Here is a 26,755-nt window from a genome sequence, read left to right on the forward strand (position 1 = left end):
TTTATATATTTATCTGTTTCAGATTAATATTTTGGGAAGTTTAACACCAAAGAAGCACACTGACTGAATAAATCTCATTGCAACACTTTAAAAGAATACCCACACAAAGGGCTAATGCCTCTAACACAGAAAAACCTCTTAACATTTCAAGTACAAAGGACCAAAATCCAACAGAAAAAAATGTAAAATACATGAACAGACCATATATAAAAAAAAGATATAAAAATGACCCATAAACATATAAAAAGGTGTTCAAATTCATTCAAAATTAGAGAAATGCAAATTAACACTGAGGTACCACTTTGTACCTATCAGACTGGAAAAAATTAAAAAGTATAGCAGTATGTTCTGTTAGTGAGGCTCTGGGGAACTAGACAATTTCATATGTTGCTGATGGTAATACAAACTGGTCCAACTCTTCTGGAGGGGAATTTGGCAATATCTAAGAAAACAATATATGCATTTATTTTCTAGCAATCACACATCTGGGAATTTACCCTGAAGATAAACCCCCAACAATGCAAAAATACATAGATAATTCACTGCAGCATTGTCTGAATTGCAGAATACTGGAAACAACTTAGATGCTCATACATAGGAGAGAAGTTGAAAATTTTATATTACCACACAACGGAATATGAAGTGCCTGTAAAGATGAAAGAGGAAAATCTTTATGAATTGACGTGGAGTGATTTCCAGGACACGTTGTTATGTGAAAAAATAAAAAATGCAAAAAAAAAAAAAAGTGTTTACAGCATACTACACTTCATATAACAAAGAATAAAATGTGAGAAAATATACATGCTCATTTGTACAAAAGAAATATGGGACATATAAACCAGAAACTAATGAGCTTGGTTACCTAGAGGAGCTGCTGGGAACTTAATGAAAAAAGTATAGGAATGGGAAGAGGGTAGTAGGGATGAGGGAGAAGTGGCCCTTTTCTGAATATACCTTTGTATATAGCTGATTCTTAGCAACTGTTCACATCCCAAAAACTAAATAAATAATATCAATCAATATGTGATTTGAACCCAAAATGGAATAGGAACACTGAAAGGATGGGAAGGAACAAAACTAATTTAAGACATTTTGGAAAATCATATTTTAAATGTACATTGTAAGGATAAAGACAAAAAGAACTATATACAAATAGTGCACTACATTTAGAAAATTTGTTTTTCACTGGGATACAAGTAAACAATTCTGAAACTACTTTACATTTATACTAGGACTGAGTAAATAAGTAAACATATTGTGGATAATGAAAGCCAGACTTTTCACTGCCAGAGGAAGTGGCAAATAAGCAAGAGGGGAAGGCTAGAATAAACTCTGTGACACTGGGTTGAACTAAAGGCTTTTAACATATATACAAATGGAGAAATGCAGATGTGTGCACATATATTTATAACTTTACACATGTATTTGCTAGCTCTGCTAGTCCACTGAGAGGACTCAGAAGCAATGGCACCGCAGTAGCAAGAAGCCCACCTAGTACCCAGATGTTGATTACAAAATATAATCTTAAATAAAAGGAACTATTGCTCTTTGGATACATGGTTGATTCCAGGGCTGAGTCAGGAAAGACAAGATGAGCCTGGTACATCTTGCGGTGCCAGAAAGTCAGAAAGGGCTCAAGGTAATGGAGACATATCTAAAAGACCTGAAAGTTGAAGAAGTTCCCAATGGCAAAATTGAGGACAATCTGAGCAACAAAATAAATAATGAGAGTAATTTAACCCACAGAATAAAATAAATGTACTCATAAGAGTACACACTCATATAAATAAATAATTGAATAAATAAATGGAAGAGAAGAAACAGCTTTTCCTTACAGTAGAATTCCGATTAATGAAGAATTCCAATTAATGAAGTAAAGGAATGATGAAACTAGAAAATCATAATTAGATATATCAGACTAATAATTGTTGGAGACAAAAATCATCAATGCATGCTAAAATTAGTGGGTAAAATTATGATGAAAAATAGGGTATTTGTATACTCTCAAAATTATCTAAACACAAGATACTTATTAACAACAAAAGGAAAAAATAGCAAGTTTACAGTGGAAAGAAACCTGGCAGACACCCCCTTAATCAAGTATTCAAAGTTAATATCACTAGTAATAATGCAGATAGATAACATGTACCTCATAATATGTTGCACTGAGAAGGACAGAACATCATTTCTTTGATATTCTTGTAAAAATCCATAAATTCAACCTAACCATGAGAAAATATCAGACAAAATAACCAGCCAGTGTTCTTCAAAGGTAGGAAAACCAAGACTGAAGAACTTTCACAGACTAAAAGATAATGGAGACCATCAAATGCAATGTGAGACACTTGTATTCTGGACCAGGAAAAAAACTTTAGTGAGCATAATGAACTGAAATGTTTGTTTCTCCCCAAAATTCATACGTTGAGGCCCTAACCCCTTCTAATGTGATGGTATTTGGAGGTGGGGCGTTTGGGAGGTAATTTGGTTTAAATGAATTCACAAGGGCAGGACCCCCTGATAGGATTAGTAACTTTATAAGAAGAGGAAGACATATATACTCTAATATGTATAAAATAGACAACTAATAAGAACCTGCTGCATAAAAAATGAAATAAAATAAAATACGAAAAAAAAAAAAAGAAGAGGAAGAGATTAGAGCTAGCTCTCTGTCCAACACACAAGAATACAGCAAGGCAGCTGACTGCAAGCCAGGAGGCAGGTTCTTCCCAAGAACTGAATTGGATGGTTCCTTGATCTTGGACTTCCCATCCTACAGAAATGTAAGAAATAAATTCCTGCTGTGTAAGCCACCAGTCTACGGTATTTTGTTACGGAAGCCAGGGCAGACTAAGAGTGGTAAAAATGGGAAAATTCAAATAACATCTGTAGATTACTGTGTCAACGTTAATGTCCTGATTGTTAATAACTGTACCATGATTACGTAAAATGTGAATATTAGGGAATATAGGGTAAAGGATATGCAGGAATTCTCCTTAGTATTTTTGCCACTTTCTCTATAAGTCTAAAATTAAAATGTTAAAAAAGATAGCTGTCAAAAGATACAAATTGATCAAGAACCATAACAAATCAGGAAAAACATCATTATAATTCACCATTATGGTTCTAGTCACATGGGCATATCTCCACTATTGGACTGGTTTTGGATCATTTGTAGCCAGAAATATCACATCTTCTCCAGAAGTTGCACAAATAAAGCAATTAACCTTTAATTGTTACAATGGTATATCTTTTTAAACAATTATTTTTTTTGCATGCTTCCAGTTTTGAATAAAAATTATTTACTATGTGGCCAATTTTAATCAATGTATATTATATTACTATACCAGAAAATTCAACAGAGAAAACGAAGCTCTGGATCCACCAGTAAACTTACATCTGATAGAGCATACAGTATAACAATAACATGTGTTTAACAAGGCTTCTCTGAGGTCAAGGGAGTTCTAAGTCACTCCCAATTTTTTAATCTCCAGACACATTAAAAGTGAAATCAAGATTACAAAAATTATATCATCATATTTAAATTGATTTTATTTATAGTGTGCTTCAAATGATATAGCTTGAAATGGGATAAAATTTTAAACTGGCATAAAGAATGTCTGCTAAGACAATGTATATAAACCCATTTATAGATAATATCAGAAGTATATGCTGGAGGCCCTTCTGAATACAAGGCATCAACCTGATGGCCTCTTGGGATATGTCACAAACCATACAATTCACAGTTAACAAAGATTTGCACACACACATCAATCCTACTGCCTACAGCCATAAACTCTGGGTGTTCTCATTATTAGCCTATTTGAACTCAGTTTTTTCATCATTAAATAAAGACAATTGACTTGCTGAAACCCATATAATTAGAAATAGATACAAGACTCAAGACAAGATCTCAAGTTCTTTCCATTATGCCACATTTCCTCTCAACAAAAGGCCACTCCCAAGACATCCAGATTTGCTGGAATTTCAAACTCAGCTAAGACATGGTCACTGCCCTCAAGGATTTTACCGTATAATGGAAGAGACACCCAAGTAAATAATTAATAACAACGAATATTTATAAAGTGCCTATTATAAGCAAGAACTGTCCTAGAAAAAGTATACACACACACACACACCTATACACTAATTCATTAAATCCTTACAGTCACTAGGTCAGGTATTAGTATTATTTCTGAATTACAAGAGAAAAACTGAGGACAAACAACTGAATAAGCTGCCCACAGTCTCACACCTGAGATCCAAATCAGGTCATCAGGCAATGGGACAGTAGCATGTCCAGAATGGGTTACATAGGTGCAGTAGGCTATAAACTGTTTTAGTAGTGAATTTTTAAAGTATAAAAGTATAGCCTTTAAAAAATGTATAATAGTTTCAATGTCATTTGAACAGTACTTCTCTCTCTATAAACTTCCTAAATTCAATATTTTTTGAAGAGGTACATACAGCTATACTACACTGCATGTCTTCCAAACTTAACCACTGAAATATCCTAGGTGGTCTAATTATTACATTAGTTATGATTTTTTATCAACATTAAAGATTTCTGTTCTGCATTCATTTTTAAAATACCTAGTTTTAATATCAACTTAATTAGCAATTATGTTCCACAATTTTTCCTGCTAATACAAAAGTATGTACCGGCTTCATCATCATCATCACCATCTGATTTTAGATGTTCCTCAAATATTTTAGATTCTATTAATTTTCTCAATTGGTTATTTACCTACAATTTCAGGATAGTAACAGTCAATGAAAATCTGATTCTTGACTGAATTTCATAATAAACAATTTTCTTCTAGAAATAAAAAAGCAATGCCTATCTAAGAAAACAAACAACTGAATGTAATTTGATTAAATTGATAAAGAAGACTGTAGGTCTTTATAGCTTCAGAAAATCAAGTTGTCAAAGTATAACTAATTTTAATTTTTTCTATGCAATAATTTAAAACAGTATTAAGAATGTAGGTGATTGTAAAGCAATTGTACTCCAATAAAGATGTTAAAAAAAAAAATGTAGGTGATCTAAAAATATTTTGAAAATTTAAAATTCTGAAGTGAGAATGTCAAAGGCCTAGAATCACCTTAAGTACTTTATCCTTAGTAGACTCAAATTTTAAATGATGATAACTTAATGACTTAAAGCTGGAGCGTCATGAGAATTAAAAGAAAATCCAAATTCAAAAAAAGTAACTAAATAATGAAGATTATCACAACTCGGGTGCCTTGATAATCTTCTTCCTAACCTTAGTGTCTTAAGTGCATGGCATGAAGCAATGATATCTAAAAGACCATGCCATCCTACCCAGGGGGGAAATACCATCTCAAATTTTAAAAGTTTCTGTAGGGGCAAAATAAGCAACAAATCTAAGAGACATTATCACAACATGTGATCTAACTTAATGTACTGTAATTGACAGACAAAGCTAACATGCTACACATAATCGCAAAATTCTTCATTTTACTACCCTGTGTAGAAAGAATGGGAATCAGATAAGGGAGTTGGAAGTATTTTACCTCAGCAGGGTATAAAATTGGACCTAAAATAAATGTTCTGGTCCTCTTTAACAGAGCTTTAAAAAGCAAGACCCTAAGGATTACACTGTTCCAAAGTAACTTAAACTGTGTCCCAGAAAAAAACAAAAGTTTATAGAAATACAAAAATATGCAGCACCAAGTAAGATTTACAATATTTGGCATCCAATCAAAGATTAGCAGGCATGCAACAAAAAGGGAAAATATGACACAGAAAATATGATAGGGCAGAAAAATCTATCAACACCTATGCCAAAATAATACAGGTTACCAAATTAATGGACAAGGTCATTGAAAGTGACTATAATTTTATTCCATATATTCAAGAATGTAAAAGAAAGATTGTACGTGGTAAGAAGAGTTAGAAAAGACATTAAATAGATGTAAACCAAACTTTGATGAAAACCACAATTTCTGAGATAAAAGATACACTGAATGGAATTAACAGCATATTACACATAGCAAAAGAAACAATTATGAAGAACAAATATGAAGACAGAGCAATAGAAACTATTCAAAAATAAAAATGGGGAGAAAAAAAGAAAGGAAGAAAGAAAAGAGGATCAGGGAGCTATAGGACAAATTCAAGCAACATAATATACATGTATTGATATATATAATTGGAGTCTGCAAACAGGAAGGAAGGGAAACAGAAAAACTATTTGGATAATGACCAAATTTTGCCAAAACTGACTAAAAACATAAACTAACAGATCAAAGAGGCTCAATAAAGATAAAAAACTACACTAAGGCATATCATAATCAAATTGTTCAAAGACAGTGATAAAGAGAAAAATCTTAAAAGAAGCTGGAGAAAGAAGGCACATTGCTTAGATACAAACAATGACAACTGACTAGCCAGAAGACAATAGAGCAACATTTTTAAAGTACTGAAAGAAAAAACTGTCAACTTAGAATTTTCTACCCAGTGAAAATATCTTTTAAAAAGAAGGGTGAAATACAGACTTTTGCAGATTCACAAAACCTGACAGAATCCATCACAAGCAGACCTGCATGAAAAGAAACATTAAACAAAGTCCTTCTGACAGAACATAAATAATATTACATGGAAAACTGGATTTACACAGAATAATGAATTGCTCCAGAAGAGGTAAATTTGTGGGTAAATATAAAAGACTTTCAAAATATTTAAATCACTTTAAAAGACAACTCAGAATTGATTCTGGACAAGATGGAGATAGCTCATTACACTCTATTACTCTCACTAATTACAAACAAAAATCCTGAAAGACTTAAAGCAACTATTAAAAGATTCTTTAAGGTAGAGAAAAGAAAGCAGATTTACTAGGAACCTTGGAACTTGAGGAAAGACTTGGCAGAAAGTTCCCTGGTTGATTTTGTTTTGTTGACTTTCATACATCCAACCTGGATATTAAAGAAGCCTGCAACATGAAAACACCAGTGGGTACAAATAAACAAAAAGAAAAACTACTTCTGTCTGGCCGTGGTAACTAGAAAAGGGTAGCCAGGAAAGACAGAAGCCTTTTGCCTAAAACCCTTCCCCTCTCAGTTCAGGCCTAGAACCCAGAAGAAACATGCCTATCCCCATCCTGATCCCAATCCTGTACTAAAGACAGGAGGCTGTAGGTGGAGCCTAGTCTACCACCCTCACCCTGAACTCAGAAGGTGAAGTCCCTTCCTCTCTCTACTTGGGGCTGTGGCCATGGAAATGGTGGGCAGGGACTTAACATCCAGCCATTCTCACCCTGCACTAATCAGGTGGCACTCTTCTCCCCAGTACCACAGACATACACCACGATCAAGTATATTTCAGGAATGCAAGGCAAAAGCTCAATCTTTGTAATCCACCATATTAACAGTCTAAAAAAGAAAACTCATATGACCACGACTTGATACAGAAAAAAGCATTTAAGACAATTCAGTATCTATCCATAATAAAACCAATCAGCAAACTAAGAATAGAAAGAAATTTCCATAATCTGATAAAGAGCATTTGAAAAATAAAATTACAGCTAACAGCATACTTAATGGTGAAAGCCTGAATGCTTTCCCCCTAAAGTGGGACATAAGGCAAGGATTTCTGTTCTCACCACTAAAATTCCACATAGTAGTTTCATGTCCTAGCCAGTGAAATAAGGCAAAGAGAGGAAATAAAAGGCATAAAGATTGGGGAAAAAAAAGGAAATAAAACTATACCCACTGGCAGACATTATTATATAAGTAAAAGATACCAACAAAACTACACACACACATAAAAACAACAACAACAAAACACTCTGGAACAAATAAGGAAATTTAGCAAGGTTGGGGATTATAAGGTCAACACAAAAAAATAAACTATATTTATATATGAGTAATGGAACTATTGGAAACTCAAATTTAAAAAAACAAAACCATTTATAATAATTCCAGAAAGACTGACATAACTAGAAATAAATCTAACAAAACACATACAGGATCTGTGTGCTAATAAACACTACAAAATACTGATGAAAGATATCAAAGAAAACCTAAAAAATACTGTGCTTATGGACTAGAAGACTCAATTGTGGTTTTTTTGTAAAATAGAGTAAAGCTGCTTTTAAAATGTATTTGGAAAGGCAAAGAAACTAAATTATCTAAAACAACATTGAAAAAAAGAATAAAGTTAGAGGAATTACACAACCTAATTTTAAGGCTTATAATGTAACTACAGTAATTATGACAGTGTGGTACTGGTGGAGGGATATACACATAGATTCATGAAACAGAATACAGAGTCCAGAAATAGACCCACACAAGTACAGCCAATGATTTTTAATAAAGGGGCAAAAGCAATTCAATGGAGAAAGGAGAGTCTTTTCAACTAATGGTCTTAGTTCAATTGGGCATTCACATCCAAGAAAATGAACCTTAACCTAAACAAAAATGAACTCAAAACAGATGATAGATCTAAATGTAAAACATGAAACTATAAAACTTTTTTAAAGAAAATCATAGAAAATCTTCATGACCTAGGGATCGGTAAAGAGTCCTTACACATGACACCAAAGAATAATCCATAAAAATAAAAAAAAATCCACAAATTGGACCATTCATCAAAAATAAAAACTTCTGCTCTACAAAAGACCCTATTAATAAAATGAACATACCAGGGCTTCCTTAGTGGCGCAACGGTTAAGAATCTGCCTGCCAATGCAGGGGACACGGGTTCGAGCCCTGGTCCGGGAAGATCCCACATGCCGAGGAGCAACTGGGCGCGTGCGCCACAACTACTGAGCCTGCACTCTAGAGCTCGCGAGCCACAACTACTGAAGCCTTCGCGCCCTAGGGCCGTGCTCTGCAACAGGAGAAGCCACCTCAGTGAGAGGCCCACGCATAGTAACGAAGACCCAATGCAGCCAAAAATAAATAAATAAATAAATTTTAAAAGGAAAAAGAAACAAAAAAAACCTCATTTCAACCTCCTAGAAACTTCTGGTTTCTTCTGCAATTTCTCTAAAAAAAAAAAAAAAAGAACATACCAGTGATAGACTAGAAGATATTTGCAAATCACATATCTGATAAATAAATACAAACAATGTAACTAAAAACATGGGTAAAATTTGAAAAGACTCTTCACCAAGAAGGTTATACAGATGTCAAATAAGTACATGAAACCAACATCCTTAGCCATTAGGGAAATAGAAATTAAAGCCATAATAAGATACCATACATACCATGCCTATTAGAATGGCTAAAATAAAAAATATGGACAACATTAAGTGCTGGAAAGAATGTGGATCTTTCATACATTTCAGGTAGGAATATAAAATGGTACACCCACTTTGGAAAACAGTTTAGCAGTTTCTTTATAAAGGTAAACACATACTTATCATACAACCCAGTATTCCCAATCTTAGATATTTATCTTAAAGCAGAGATCAGCAAACTCTTTGTAAGAGGACCAAAAGTAAATATTTTAGTCATTACACACCACAATGTCCTGCTGCAGCTATTCAACTTTGCCATTATAACACAAAAGCAGCCACAGACAATACACAAACAAACGGGCACCCTTATGTCCCAGTAAAACTTTACCGAAATGGGCAGCCGATTTACAGGATATAGTTTGCCAATCTCTTCACTAGAGAAATGAGGACTTATATTCACACAGAAACCTATGCATGAATGTTTAAAGCAGCTTTGTAATAGCCAAAAAGTGGAAATGACACAAATGTTCTTAAGTTATTAATGGATGAACAAACTGATACAGTCATACAATGGACTACTCAGAAATAAATAAAAATAAATTAGTGATATTTGCAACAACTTGAATGTCTCTCAAGGGCATTATTATGCTCAGTGGGTGGGGGGGAAGCTAACCTCAAAAGGCTACATACTGTATGATTTCATTAATGTAATATTCTTGAAATGACAAAAGCGCAGTGATGAAGAACAGATAAGTGGTTGCTGAGGGTTACATTGGAGAGCGGGTACAACTATAAAGGGGTAGCACAAAGGAACGAAGAGGTTTCTTTGTGATAATAGAACAGTTCTGCACCCTGATTGTGGTAGTGGTTATATGAATCCATACATGTAATAAAATTCATATAACTATAAACACACAAAAACGAAACAAAAAAGCATAACAACAAAAAACCAGATTACTTGTAAAAAGTAGCAAAATCTGTATAAGGTTTGTAGTTTAGTTAATAATATTGTGCCAATGTCAATTTCCTGCTCTTAATGATCTACTATGGTTATATATTGTTATCATTGGAGAACCCAGGTGCAGGGTATCCTGAACTCTATGTATTATTTTTGAAACTTTTTGAAATTATTTCGAAATAGATTTTAAAATGTAATTGGCTGTTAAAAACAAAAATAATTACAATATATTGTGGCGTTTATAACATACATATCAATAGAAGTAAAATGTATGACCAAAATAACATAAAGGCCAGGAGAGAAAAAATGGATGTATAATGTGTGTGTATATATATAATGTATATTGCTATAAGAGTTTTAAACTATCTGTAAAGCAGTATATCACTTCAAGGTAGACTGTGATAAGGTAAAGATACATGCTATAAACTCTAAAGCAAGCATTAAAATAGCGTAAAAATGAGTTATAAGCCAACCAAAAAGATTAAATAGTATCATAAAAAAATACTAAAGTAGTCCAAAAAAAGACACAATAAGAGAAACAAGGAAATAAAGATGAAACACAGACAGCAGATTTTAAAACCATCATCAAAAATTACATAAATTGTAAATGCCCTAAACACCCCAATTAAAAGACACAGATTGCCAGATTGGATTAAAAAAGCAAAATCCAACTATATATTTCTTAAAAGAAACCCAATTTAAATAAAGACAAAAATAGTCAAAAGCAGAAGGATGGAAAAAGATATGCCATGCTAACTCCTATCAAAAGAAAGCTGGAAGTGGATTTTAGATCCAAGAATTTTAAGTGTTAGAGGGTCATTTCATAATGATAAAGGGGTCAAATCATCACGAGGACAAGACAAACCTTAATGTTTTGCACTTTATAACAAAGATTCAAAAATACATGAAGCAAGACCTGATTATGCTTCAAGGAGAATAAACCAATCCATAATTACAGATTTGAATACATTCTCAGTCATTGGTGCAACAAGTAGATAGAAAATAAGCAAAAATATAGAAAGCTTAAACAACAAGCTCAACCAACTTGATCTGACATTTATAGAACAATCCACCAAACAACAGCAGAATAGACATTTCTTTCAAGTGTTCAAAGACCACTGAACAAGAGAGACCATATCTGGAGCCTCAGTATAAGTCCAAATAAATTTAAAAGTTTAGTGGCTGCCTGGAACCTGGAGAGTAAGCAGAGTGAGGAAGAAAGGGGCTAGTTGGGGATTGACCTCAAAGAGGCACAAAGGAACTGTCTAGAGTAATGAAAACTTTGAATTTTACATAGGTACATTTCATTGTATGTACACTACACCTAAAAAACAACAACAAAAATTTTACTTGATTTTGACAGAGACCTGGATTCTACCCTACCTGACTTACTACCTGTGCTTTCCTTAGGAACCTGCTTATGCTTTTAGCAACTGTTTCCTCACATACAGAGAGTGACAACGCCAACGCCACATGATGAAGTGAGAGTACATGTTAACTGAAAAGGAGATTAACTGAAAAATAATAAGCAAATATTAATACTCAAAAGTTCTCTTAGAGCATAGTTTTTACATGCTACGTCCTACTTCTGTTTTTGCTCTAAGTTGTTTATTTTCTGAAAAATCCTGGAATAACTGAAAAAATTAAAATATAATGACTGAGATGTTTCTTATAAAAGAAGAAAACACTTTAAATCAAAGCAGAGCAATATGAAAAAAGAAAAGGAAAATGAGTTCTCAAATACAAAACTGTATAACTAAAGATTAATTTTGTAAAGTAATAATTCTAAACTCTTTTCCATGGCTTAACTACAAAACATATACTTTGAGCAGGACTTCTGCACCACTTACATTACGGATTTAGTTCCCACATTCCAAAAGGTCAGGAATTATAAAGCGTTTAACACAAAAATGGCAGACGTATACAAATACTTTTATCATGGAAATAAAGAATACTACAATTTCTTTTTGAGGCATTCAAGCAACACATTTGCAACCCATACTCCCACAAACCTGAAAATCATTACTATTTTTGACAAACTCTTTGGCAGAGTACCATAACAAATGCTCCAATTCTGATATTTCATCTGGAAATACCCATTTGATTTCAAAGTCCCCCAAACCACAGGGACACATGGCAATAATATAGGATTTTAGACTGCTGTTTTTAAAAACAACTTTGACTGCTTTGGGCTAACTTATTTTACTTCATTTTTATATATCTGAGAAATGTAAGTTAAATAAATGTAGGGAGGCTGTTTGAACTTTTTTAACTTCCACTTAAAAAAACAGTTATGACATATAGTAAGATACAAACTAACCTATACCTTACTATATGTTGTAACATTTTTTAAACAACTGAAACAATTATTTATAATGAAAATTCTAGAGAAAGACCCCTGTAACAATAAAAGTGAACCCTTCTAAATGACTGAATGACACTTCAATCTCTCCTAAACTTTAACATGCAGAGATTTCTCCTTGTCCCTCAATATCCACCTTCCCCTTTTTACACAGTAATGAAAATTTCTGGGCATAGGACACAGCTGAAGATCACACTTCACAGATTCCCTTGCAGCTAGGTGAAGCCATGTGACAGTTCTGGACAATGGGATGCAAGCAAAAGTAATGCATGCAACTTTAGTGTGATGGTCAAAGAAAATGCATGTGTGCTTTATTTTCTCTTTAACTCAGTCCTGTTGCCTGAAAGGTGAGCATAACAGTAACAATGAGATAAAAACTCCTTGTTAAAAATGGTAAAGCAACACGATTGAAGAAGCCTGGGCCCCTGCATCATAAAACCATTGTATTAACCCAGACCTTCCTATTTGGATCATTACATCAGAGAAAAGCAAACCTCCATGCTATTTAAGTCATCAAATTTTCAGGCTAACTGTATCCGAAGCCAATATCTGCTGGTGGGGGCAGGAGAGAGGAAGGGAAAGAAAATGCAAAAAGACTTTATTTTAATTCTAATAGAAACCTAAAGCCAATTTTCATGTGTATGCTTGCAGTGTGTGTGTGGGGGTGTGTATGAGTGCTTATCATGTTTAATTTTCTTTCAAACCTCATGGCTTTCCTTCATTAGGACTATTTTTAGAAACATAAAACTACAGTATGTTAGATGACCTGGAATGAATCCAAGAAATCACTTCAAAACTTTATAGATGAGAAAACAGACGTATGAGCAAGCTAAACTATGAACCCAGGGTTACTCTTTTTTTTTTTTTATTTTTGAATTTTATTTTATTTTTCATACAGCAGGTTCTTATTAATCATCAATTTTATACACATCACTGTATACATGTCAATCCCAATCGCCCAATTCAGCACACCACCACCACCACCACCCCTGCGGCTTTCCCCCCTTGGTGTCCATACGTTTGTTCTCTACATCTGTGTCTCAACTTCTGCCCTGCAAACCAGTTCATCTGTACCATTTTTCTAGGTTCCACATACATACGTTAATATATGATATTTATTTTTATTTTTCTCTCTCTGACTTACTTCACTCTGTATGACAGTCTCTAGATACATCCACATCTCAACAAATGACTCAATTTCCTTCCTTTTTATGGCTGAGTAATATTCCATTGTATATATGTATCACAACTTCTTTATCCATTTGTCTGTCGATGGGCATTTAGGTTGCTTCCATGACTTGGCTATTGTAAATAGTGCTGCAATGAACATTGGGGTGCATGTATCTTTTTGAATTATGGTTTTCTCTGGGTATATGCCCAGTAGTGGGATTGCAGGATCACATGGTAATTCTATTTTTAGTTTTTTAAGGAACCTCCATACTGTTCTCCATACTGGCTGTATCAGTTTACATTCCCACCAACAGTGCAAGAGGGTTCCCTTTTCTCCACACCCTCTCCAGCATTGGTTGTTTGTAGATTTTCTGATGATGCCCATTCTAACTGGTGTGAGGTGATACCTCACTGTAGTTTTGATATGCATTTCTCTAATAATTAGTGATGTTGAACAGCTTTTCATGTGCTTCTTGGCCATCTGTATGTCTTCTTTGGAGAAATGTCTATTTAGGTCTTCTGCCCATTTTTGGATTGGGTTGTTTGTTTCTTTAATATTGAGCTACATGAGTTGTTTATATATTTTGGAGATTAATCCTTTGTCCATTGATTCGTTTGCAAATATTTTCTCCCATTCTGAGGGTTGTCTTTTCATCTTGTTTATGGTTTCCTTTGCTGTACAAAAGCTTTTAAGTTTCATTAGGTCCCAGTTGTTTATTTTTGTTTTTATTTCCATTACTCTAGGAGGTGGATCAAAAAAGATTTTGCTGTGATCTATGTCAAAGAGTGTTCTTCCTATGTTTTCCTCTAAGAGTTTTATAGTGTCTGGTCTTACATTTAGGTCTCAAATCCATTTTGAGTTTACTTTTGTGTATGGTGTTAGGGAGTGTTCTAATTTCATTCTTTTACATGGAGCTGTCCGGTTTTCCCAGCACCACTTATTGAAGAGACTGTCTTTTTTCCATTGTATATCCTTGCCTCCTTTGTCATAGATTAGTTGACCATAGGTGCGTGGGTTTATCTCTGGGCTTTCTATCTTGTTCCATTGATCTATGTTTCTGTTTTCATGCCAGTACCATATTTTCTTGATTACTGTAGCTTTGTAGTATGGTCTGAAGTCAGGGAGTCTGATTCCTCCAGCTCCGTGTTTTTCCCGCAAGACTGCTTTGGCTATTCGGGGTCTTTTGTGTCTCCATACAAATTTTAAGATTTTTTTGTTCTAGTTCCGTAAAAAATGCCATTGGTAATTTGATACGGATTGCATTGAATCTGTAGATTGCTTTGGGTAGTATAGTCATTTTCACAATATTGACTCTTCCAATCCAAGAACATGGTATATCTCTCCATCTGTTGGTATCATCTTTAATTTCTTTCATCAGTGTCTTATAGTTTTCTGCACACAGGTCTTTTGTCTCCACCCAGGGTTACTCTTATCAAAAAAAATTAGGTCTTTTTTATGTGGCTCATGAATGAAAATGTTTTCTGAAGTAACAGAGCAAATTATGAAAGAAGAAGAGGAAGACATTTTTAATTAAGATGTATTATTTGCATGACAAAGTATATACTGCAAAAGGCAGAGGGAAAACAGCGACACAAAGTACATGATAATCTCTTGAGTAGGCGACAGTACGTATAGTGAAGAGATAATGAGTTCTAAATGCTTATACTAGAGTATGCTTTCATCCAGAACAATCTACTGCCAACTGAAGTGTCCTGGTGATGGGGCAGGAAGGGTCCCAGAGGTTTGTACTGTATGGAGAAAAAGAGTTAGCGTCCAACTGGCCATTCAACATTTATCCCAATGAGAATTAAGCTAAAATTAAAAGTCTATGTTATCTGTAAGGAAAAGCCAATGAGAGCAAAAATGAAATTTTGAGTATTATGAACTCAAAAGCAATCTCATGAAAATTATGGACCCATCCCTCCAAAAAAATGTATATAAACATCAACATACACATTATACATATTAAATATTTCATTGCTTTGGAAATGGACAATTAAAACACAAGGTAATATTTCAAAAAAAAAACAGGTCTTCTTGAATATAAAAATTAGTAGTTACTTCCTTTTTAAAAATAGGAAAAAAAGAAGAAAATTTGATACAAATGTAAATTTCAAATAAGTCATATGGCTTGAATACTCAAAATGTTCAACTTATGCAGTGATCTTCAACACAGAATTACACACATAAAACTTCTTGAATTGATGACAACAAATGCCCAAAAACCCTGACTCTAAGAGGTATGAAACTGGTAGCAAATGTACTTAGAACTCATGGAATATTCTTTGTCATGGGAGAGTAACCGTATGTCAACAACAGAACAGAATTCACTGTAACCTTTTGAGTTGAATCTATGTTCATTCTTTTCTTCTAAGTGTAGGAGGTCATTTTTGGCAACAATCAGACATCTGTGTCATCAAGGAATGGATTACAAACTCCTTTTAAAGTTTTAGGTCATCCAAAGCAAAATTAGCCTTAAAAAGTATTCTGCCATGTTTCCAATTGTCTGCATATTTTTGCCAGCAGATGAATTTAAAAGATACTGTCACTCTGAAATTCAATTTGCAGAAGCACATCCTACAGCACTAGAAGATTCCCACGGAAATTTGGCCAAATAAACTTGTGATTTTCATCTGCATCCATAAGGCTGACTGCAGCACCTCATACTGAAAGCTTTACCTCATTCAAACATCCAAAAATATCTCTCAAGTAAGCCAAGTCATGAACTCCTCCTCATCAAACCATTCTGAAAGTAGCCTTTCTTTTTCTCATAGGCAAATTAATAAATGAATAAATAGTGAGGCAGCTATCTAAACTGCATTGTAGTGCTTTAGGGCATATTTGTTAGGGAACCAACTCTCGTCTGCCTTACTAGGAATCTCTTACTCTGTTTCTATTTTTTTAGAAAACCTGTTGAAAAGCTAGTGGTTCAAGCCTTTGGCTCTGATAAAGTTGATTAATATCAGGGTAGTAAGCAGGCTATCTTTCAGGATTATTGTCACGGTTTTTGAGTCTGATACATGCCAAGCCAACTGTAAATGACTGAAGTCATGAGGACTTTCTTCACAAAGGCAGCAAGATCCAATGTATCGCTAAGCATGGCAAGTACTCCATCCAAACCCTCCTTTTCACCATGTCAAAGATACCAAAAGCCTTTCAAGTACCCAAAAGTACTCTCACACTCTTAATTTGTTATGCATCAGGGTACACAAAACATATGAAAACCAGAAACTGGAGGCATGAAATAATGTTAGTCATCACATATCTATGCTTGTTGAGTGGGAAATGGCATTATAACCAATTTGACAATGATCTGCTTCAAAATATTAGAAGAAACAGTCAGCAGTTCCATAGTATATAACATCATTTGATTGTACTTGAGCCACAGGAAAGAGCACTTTGCGATAAATAACAAAATTTCAATAGTCAGTTCAAACCTTACCCTATTTTAAATTATCATCTTAAGAACCTCAGCGTATTGAAATTTACATAAATTGGCAGCTAAGTACTATAAGTATGTATCTTCTAAACAATTCAGAATAATTCTAAAATTTTCAGAAATAATTACTGAAGCCAGGCTCTCTGTATTATTCTATACAGGATAATATATATTTCAAATTAATGATTCCATCTGTTGCTTCAAATGTTTCTCTAATTGGTGAAATCCCTTTAGTCATTCTGAATTATAGAGTTTTTTTTAAAAGAAATTTTTAAACTCAATTTAGTTCCAGCACACACTGTTCAATAACTGTCTCTAAACTTAAGAAAGCTTGGGTTGAAAGTTATTTCTTTCTATTTTAATACTTCTAAGTTTGATAATATAAATAAAATACCTTAATTTCTAATCATATGTCTTGCTACACTTATCTATATAATTTTGTAATTGCAAATACATGCTGATAAAGAAGAAAATAGGTCATAATTATTAAATATTCAAAGAAAAATATATTATTTTCTTTCTCAAAAATTAGTATTTCCCCAAACTCATTTCAGTAAGCCTTGTCTCATGGTCTAAAACTTCTGATGCCATCTTTCATACTGCTCATTCATGTAATTATCTCAATAATACTTAGTCTTAAAGCATTAAAAATGAAATATATTTTCCAATAATTTTTTTCACAATTCATTAATATAAAGCATTTAATGACTATAACTTTGAAGCATTTTTCCAACTTGGAAACCAAGTACTTTCTGAACTTTTGTTTCTGAGGTATTCTGGGAATAATATGCTAGTTACTTAAATAATTTCTCAATAAGTATTCTCTAACATTTTACCAATTATAACATTATGGAAAGTTTTACTTACTGAAACATCTCTCAAGTTTTTCTCAAAGGAGAAATGACAAGACTCTTTCGAAAAATTAAACTTGTATGTGTCAGTTGGTCCTGCTCCTGACACCAGTGCTTTTCTCAGTTCATCAACATACTTCTCTTTTTCCATCGCCATGTCATCAGCTTCTTGGGAAATCTCTGATTCACAAACTATGAGAAACAGTAATAAAAGCCTTATTTACTTGAAAATAAATTCTAAACCTAAGAATAAACATATTTACCTGTTGCTACTAATTTATTCCTTATGTAACAGAAATTTAAACAAAAAGTAAAATCAATGTCCGCACCACACATTTTTAAGTCAAATTATACCTTTTAACTGAACTAGCAATTTTTGAGAAATACATTAATTTAGTCTCAAATCTCATCAGAAAGCATTAGACTCCTTGTGTTCTTTCTCTGTCCTCAGATGAAATACATGGATTATAAATTACCACAGAAACAACCGTCTTGTGTACCTGCTCCTAGGTCATAGCAATTATTTCCTATAATGATTAATAAGCTCAATATTTTAAAACATCTGTCTTCTTTGCCTCAATTATTAAAGAGATTAAATAGTCCATAGTCTATTTCTCACTCACATGGGCAGAGTCAAATTAAAGTAAAAATGGAGTTCATTCTTCTCATCTCATTATGTGCCAACAATAAAAACGGTAGATGAAGGGAGTCGATAAGGAAGGAAAGGGAAGGGAATTAATATTTATTGTCTCCTCTACAGCTTGCGTTATATCTGGCTTCCAAATCTCTCATCTAGGTACATTTAAAGCTGATGTTTTACTCATCCGTAGAGATTTTTACTTCAATAATTACATGTTCAATTTTAGATACCCTCTGTTTCTTTTTTTTTTTTAATAAATTTATTTATTTGTTTTAGCTGTGTTGGGTCTTCGTTTCTGTGCGAGGGCTTTCTCTAGTTGTGGCAAGCGGGGGCCACTCTTCATCAGTCTATTTATCTCTTGTAAAAATAAAATACAGTGTGTGTGTGTGAAAAAATAAATAAAAAAATAAATTAAATAAATAAATAAATTTATTTATTTTATTTTATTTATTTTATTTATTTTATTTATTTTATTTTTGGCTGCGTTGGGTCTTCACTGCACACGGGCTTTTCTCTGGTTGTGGTGAGCGGGGGCTACTCTTCGTTGCGGTGCACGGGCTTCTCATTGCGGTGGCTTCTCTTGTTGCGGAGCATGGGCTCTAAGCGCGCAGGCTTCAGTAGTTGCAGCGCATTGGCTCAGTAGCTGTGGCTCATGAGCTCTAGAGCGCAAGCTCAGTAGTTGTGGCGCACGGGCTTAGTTGCTCCACGGCATGTGGGATCTTCCCAGATCAGGGATCGAACCCGTGACCCCTGCACTGGCAGGCGGATTCTTTTTTTTTTTTTTTTTTTTAATTAATTTATTTATTTATGGCTGTGTTGGGTCTTCGTTTCTGTGCGAGGGCTTTCTCTAGTTGTGGCGAGCGGGGGCCACTCTTCATCGCGGTGCGCGGGCCTCTCACTATCGCGGCCTCTCTTGTTGCGAAGCACAGGCTCCAGACGCGCAGGCTCAGTAATTGTGGCTCACGGGCCCAGTTGCTCTGCGGCATGTGGGATCTTCCCAGACCAGGGCTCGAACCCGTGTCCCCTGCATTGGCAGGCGGATTCTTAACCACTGTGCCACCAGGGAAGCCCTTCATTTAAGGCTTTAAATGAAGGTTGCTGGTTGGCCTTTCTTGTAGTCCCTACAGGTTTCACCAGTTCTGGACCAGTTTTGAAAGTTAATTTCTTCACTTGGTTTTTACACTTGTGGCAAATTTAAGAGAGCTCAAATTTAAACCCCCCACCCTCACACTTATATAACACAGACAGGATTCTGATTTCTGTTAGGACTTTTAATTTACTCATAACCCTTAGTGACTACTCTGATTCTACATCTCCAAGCCAGAGTAATTTTTTTGTTTGTTTTTTTTAAAGATTTTATTAACAGGATCACTTCCGGGTTACTTTCTTTATCTTTAGAGATAAAGAAATTCCTTAAGAGGCCTGCAGTCTCAACATGCCACTCCACTCAGGTATTACAACCACAGTCACTTAGATGTGTATCTAGTTCAGATATTCCATGAACTTATAGTTCTTTAGTTCCCATTAACCACTTCGGTTTTCAGATACTTCTTCACACATGGCACCTGGGGATTCCCTTTCTTACATTCAAAGGCTGCAATGTGTCTGTTTATTTGCTTTTAAAATTACAAGATTTAATCTAGTATTTCTTTGGAATGTACGTGTGGTTGGGTAACCACAATGATGAAAGACTCATACGGTTCTATACTTTTTTACTTAAAGGTCACATTTATCTATTTTATTCCTTACAACACTGAAAGATAGATATTCTCATTTTACAAATGATAAAAGTGAGGCTCAGAGAGATCAAGTAATGGTCTAGGGTCATGAAGTAGGTAAGTGGTAAAACGGGTCATACTTACATCTCTCTGGTTGTTCTGGTTTGAGGTGAAGCAGAGATATGGGACATTAGCTAAATTACTTACTTCCATAATATTAAAAAAAAACACATTGGTATGAAATAATATAGAAACAATAAAATCTTGATTAAAGAATCCCTAAAAATATAACAGCTTTTCATAATATTGGTCCATGTGCTATCAAGGGTCTGGAAGCCCCCACGACAGGCAATGAGAAAGAGAGTCTGGGAATGCATTCATATATTTTTCATGATCAGTTTTTGATAAGTTCTAATATTGAAATATGAGTCTCAACACAGCCTTTGAAAAAAGGTAAGAATAAAAATATTCCTGTGTAATTTTACAGCTCCTAAAATACTTCAACATATTTTTTTCTCTCCCTGAAGCACATGCATATTTAAGATGATCACCACTATCAAATCTATTGACCTTTCAAATACCCTATTAGCTCCTCTGAAAAAACATAAAAGTAAGAAGGCAAATGCGTCTTATCTGAGGAATAATTTCATATTTTGTGTTTGGATAATTTTGAAGAGTTATAAGTACCTAGAGAGAGAAATTATTTCTCAGAGAAATAGGAAATAATCTGTAGAAACTATCTTTAATGCAACTATAGAAAAACTTATAAGAAAACATGCAAAAAAATAAATGACACAAATGAACTTCTTTACAAAATAGAAAGAGACTCACAGACTTCAAAAACAAATTTATGGTTACCAAAGGGGAAAGGTGGGATGGAGGGGATAAATTAGGAGTTTGGAATTAACATATACACACTACTATATATAAAATAGCTAAACAACAAGGCCCTACTGTATGGCACAGGGAACTCAATATTCTGTAATAACCTATATGGGAAAAGAATCTGAAAAAGAATGGATATATGTATATGTATAAGTGAATCACTTTGCAGTACACCTGAAACTAACACAACATTGTAAATCAACTATACTCCAATATAAAATAAATATTAAGTTAAAAAAATAATAAAGTATGTCTACTGATAAAACATCTAGTAAAAAGTATTCTAAATTTCATTACAGTGAAAAGATACCTGTCTGAAAATATTTAATAGAATTTATTGATTCAATTCATTTAGTCCAAAAATGCTTAATGAGCATCTACTATGTGCCAGGCACTATTCTAGGCACGAGGGATACCACCATTAGACAGACAAAAATGCCAGCCTTATGGAGCCTTGATTCAAGTGCTGACATCTTAGATAACCTTTCAGATACCCTCTTAGTATGTTACTCCATCTGTGAATGCTGCATTGGTTAGTGTTTCAAAATATTTCATTCTTGAGAGGAAAAAAACATATGAAAGGAAATTATTTCTATTTATGCCTCTCCTTTAAAAAATATGTTTTGTAAAAAAAAAAGGCATTAGTTTAAGAAGAAAAATTTACTTGAACATTTCCTATAACAGTCAATGTGAAATTCTGACTGCCTATTTAGAACTTCAATCCTAGAAAAACAATTTGGTCACCAGTTTTGAATTTTGTGCTGCAGAAAGCACAGCTGTAAGCAGTCAATGCTCCTTTAAAAACTTCAGTGACCAGGGATAAAAGCCATGGAAATAGTAAAATTCAGTAAGGATACAGATGAGCAACATAATATGGCATAAAAAGCGAGCAGGCCAACATGACCAAAAAACAAGGAATTGTTCTCGGACAGGTAGGATCCAAGAAAGCATCACTTTAACACTATTTGTGGGTAGGTGAAGACGTAAGTAAGGAAAGAAAATTCTTTACTTTGGATCCTTATGTATAATGAACCAAAAGACTGCATATCCTAAGTTTGTGTCAGAGCTGAGAAGACACACAGACTTAATAAGTCATCATATCACAGACCCACTTTTCTACTTCATTCCTTAAAAATCCTTTTTCTACTGAGCTCTGTCACATAATCTCCATATAGGTCACCAAACATATTAGTGTTTAGAATAAATATAGGTGGATATAATTATTTGATAATAAATGCACTAAAAAGTTTAATTTACTCTTCAATGAACTTTAGTCCAGAGATGGGTGATAGAAGTTTCTTACCGCTGACTGCAATTCTTATGAAAGTCAAATAACAGTCATCGATCATTAACCCACTTTGTGACTTAACCCCGTGATATAATCCTCTATAATGTTGAAGTGATGATAGACCACATGATAATTAGACCCCAAAACATTCATTAGATAAAACATTGCTAATGGAAAAGAAATCAGTGAGTTTAGTGTGTGGGAGATTAAAAGGAACCCCACATCCTTTTAATTTCACTCAAATGAAAAGAGAAAAAAAATTATCCAAATTGAAGGTTGCAGAAATCAAAAAGTTGTACAAAAAACAGGATGAGGTATAGGAAGGAAATTCATTTTCATGTTTCAATTATTTAATTGTTTCAATGTTCTTAATTATCTTGTTGTCTATCTGTAAAGTACCAAACCAAATTATATTTATGTATAAGACTTAACTAAACATGGAAACAATGTTATATTATTTGGTTACGTATTTTGTCCCTGAAATTCACACAAATGAGTAATAAAAGGCATTAAACATTTGTGAGATTTAAAACTTCAATATCTTTGAAAATAAATGACCAGATCCAGTACACTATAAAATTTTCTGTTTGAAAGCTTGTTCAGTACAGGAAGCCAAAATATTAACAATCCACCAAGGGATACAGAAGTTTGATATCACATTTTGTCACACTAAATTTCATTAGCTGAAAAACAAATGGTAAAACATACTGCATTTATGATCAATGCCAACAAGTAAATATGAAACTGGAGTTTTCATTAAAATATATGCTAACTCTAAAATGAGTAGTTTACGTTCTTCTTTTTCCTAACCAATTTTATATATTTCAGGCATCCTTTCATTCTTTCTTTCAGAGAATATCCATCAAGGCATGTATGTCCTATGTACTGATAGAGATACTTATGAACAGTGGTTGACAAATCAGATGTGTCCTTTGCTCTCAATGAATGTAGGCTAGTGAAACAATATTCATCTTAATAATATTAAGAACAACTGCCAGCACATTTTGTATGACATAAACAAAATGTTCCATAAATGCAAAGTTAACTTAAATTTCTGGTTAAATTAAGATTTAAGAGTTAACCACAGTATTCTTTTTCTTTTCCCAGTCCTTAATGATATAAAAAAAAATTCAAACAACGTATTATTGTTCTTTGTCTTGGTGAATGAGGATTACTGACTATATCAAAATTTAATCTTTTTCTTTGATAATTAAGGCTCTTAAAATACCTCAAGGTCATCCGTCTGACCATAACTTCTTGTTATACAGAATAAACCATTTGTTAATTGGAAATATCTAAGTTATAAATTCCTTACACATATCACCTAGGACCTGCCTCCTGGGCTGTGCTGTTGGAACTGCTGTTTTCTCCCTGAAAACTGGCATTAACCTACTGCCATGGTCTTCAACCCTGTGTACCATTTACCCCAGAACAGAGTTATTGTCACTTGGGTGTACCTTCACCAGCATACACAGAGCTAACCTGACAAATTTTCCTCCAGTCCTGCACTGCAACAACCAACCAACAACTGAATTCTCTTACATAGAAATTTACAGCTTAAATAGATACCATAACAGGTACTACAAACATTATCCTTGAAATTTCTTTATTTTACAATAATACTTATATTACCATTCCTCATTCTCTGTCATAAAAAAATGAGTAATAAAAACTAAAACCCTGTAAGTACAAATTCAGTTCGACTATGTTGTATAATAGAATTTGTAACACTAAAGAAGAAAACAAAACGTCACAATGTATTGTGATTTTAAAAGGTGATATAATAATTATTACAGTAATAAATTTTAGGGGAATATTTCAAAAGTTGATAGAAGATACAAATAGCACATAAATTAACATGACAAAATTCTTCTACCTAAAACATCATTTACAACATAACTCTAGAAATGACTATTTCATAACTGTAGAAATAGCTTTTTAAATCTTTCAATAAAATATTTTAGAAGTATATTATCAACAAAACTTTGCTATATGAGTAAAACATAATTCTAGATATTTTGACTTTACACCTGCAATGTTCCATAAATGATTTCAGGGTCATTAACCTCTTTAAAAAGATTATTACCAAAGATAAAAAAAGCAAAAGTCTATTTCATAAAATAATAGCCAAAATCCCATATATGGGTTTGAACTTTGGTCTACAAAGTTTTAGGCTATTAGTTCTGTTTCATTTTGTTACAAATGTAGTACATGTTCACTGGAAAATAATTCAACAATATAAGTATATGAAATAAAAAGAAAACCACCACCACCCCACTGTCCCAAGCCTTGGCCCAGCCAATCCACCTTCCTGTGCCTCCCAATATTTCCCTGGGGTCCTAAGAAAAGATACATATAAAAAGTACTATTTATGTTTTGTATAAAGAGATCATTTTAAAAACTCTGACCAACTCCAAGTACTAAGACTCAAATGGTTATTTCTCTATCCTTCTATTAATATTACTTACAGAAAACAATATTAATATTACAAATCTCTGTGTAAATCAGACAGCAATAACAAGTAAAAGCAATCATGTTCATTTTAACCAATATCTATTAAAGAAACACTTTAACTTGAAGTATCACTGAGGATTGAAGAATAGCACATTATTGAAATTTTTCTTTAAAAAATTCGCTTTTAATATTACCTGTCCCAGTCCATGCTGCCTGCCCATCAGTAAGTGTAATAACAAAACCAGATCCTAGTGTTTCTTCCCAGGCAACTTGGAGAAAATGAATTATATCAGGTTCAGAAGCAAGATAGACTCTGCTTACTTTTCTCTCCATTTCTGATCACCTGTTATAAAAGAAAAAAAATAAATATTTTTGCAAGAAACTGTGACTATCAAATAATGATGCTTTCTGTACTGGTCTCTCAGCTACACAAAGCACCAAGGAAATAAGTAAAACAAAAAGCTATATAATAGACAACCATCAAACTCAGTAAATCACAGTTCTGTTCAATACTGATTCACAATTTTTACAGATAAAAGCAGAGGCTCATAAATGATTTGTCCAAGTTGTGTAGCTGAATAAAAATTACCATCTCCAACAATATGAAGATCACATTTTCCCCAAAGCCTCTTTCTCTACGACAAATGGTCACAAGAACTTATGTGAGTGATCTGGGAATAATCTGAGGACTGGAATCTGATTACAATTAGTGAGAATAAATTGGATCAAGTTCTTAGTCTCTGTCTGGAGAAAGACTGTGTAAATGAAAAGGGAGAGTAGCATAAAGATTTGGAGAAGAAAATCTCAGAACCCAAGAGTTGGCCATACCTATCACGTCTTCTCTAAGAAAGGGGTTCCCAGGACTCACTCTGTCCACTGAGACAGAAGTACCCTGTAATGGAGATGGATTATATCAAGCTATTACAGCCTGAGACCAATAAACTTTTTGCATTTTTAAAACTTTATATTGAAGTATTATACCCAGGCAAAAGTACAGCTATCTAAAACCTAACTTGGAAGTTTTATAATTAAGCAAATCCATATAAGCAGTACCTAGATCAGGAAGCAGAACATTACCACCCCAGCACTCGTTCTCACAACACCCCTTTTCCAGTCACTGTCCCCAAATAACCACTTTCCTAACAGATCAGAATTTTGAGTATCTTTGTACTTTCATGTAAATATAATCATACAGCACATTTTATTTTGTCTGGCTTCTTTTATGCAACATTATGTTTGAGAAATGCTTCTTAGAATTGCAGATTATGCTCATAGTTGTATAATATTCCATTATATGCGTGTAGTACAATTTATTAATACATTCTACTAGTGACAGGCATTTGAGTACTTTCCAGGTTTTGACTGGCACAAATAGTGCTTCCATAAATATGCTAGCAAATATCTAGGCTTTTCTGTTGGGCATATATCTATGAGTATATACCCATGAGTGAAATTTCTGGATCAGAGGATATGCATATGTTCAGTTTTAGTAGTACACAGCCAAAAATTTTCTAAAATGTTTGTACCAATTTACACACTTGGTATGTGAGAATTCTGATCACTCCATGTCCTTACAAACATTTCTCATCTTTTTAATTTAGCCATTTTGGTGGGTATGTAGTATTACACAATGGTTTATTCACATTTTCCTGATGATTAATGATGTTGAGTCCTTTTCATATCTTGACTGTGCATTTGAACATCCTGTTTTGTGGAGTATCTGTTAAATCTTGCCTATGTTTTTATTCAGTTGTATTTTTCTTATTGACATTCTTATTGATAT

The 26,755-nt window shown here is 33.7% G+C and overlaps 1 protein-coding gene across 8 annotated transcripts in view; it reads right to left on the reverse strand.

The window, feature by feature from the left end:
* Positions 1-26,755, reverse strand: part of XRCC4 (X-ray repair cross complementing 4) — a 265,655-nt gene that overhangs the window by 206,889 nt on the left and 32,011 nt on the right. For 4 of the 8 annotated variants that reach the window (XM_082458232.1, XM_082458233.1, XM_082458234.1 and 1 more), the window contains exons 2-3: positions 25,167-25,315; positions 18,004-18,179 (exon numbers count right to left, since the gene is read on the reverse strand). In XM_082458232.1, coding sequence (XP_082314358.1) covers positions 18,004-18,179; positions 25,167-25,305 — 315 coding nt within the window. In that variant the 5' untranslated portion in view covers positions 25,306-25,315. Of the gene's footprint in view, positions 1-18,003; positions 18,180-25,166; positions 25,316-25,800; positions 25,869-26,755 lie in introns of those variants that run through there. The other 4 variants (XM_082458239.1, XM_082458237.1, XM_082458238.1 and 1 more) reach the window with 2 other exon arrangements.

The sequence above is a fragment of the Balaenoptera physalus genome (assembly GCF_965194825.1).
Source record: "Balaenoptera physalus genome assembly, chromosome: 3".
Classification (NCBI taxonomy): Eukaryota; Metazoa; Chordata; class Mammalia; order Artiodactyla; family Balaenopteridae; genus Balaenoptera; species Balaenoptera physalus.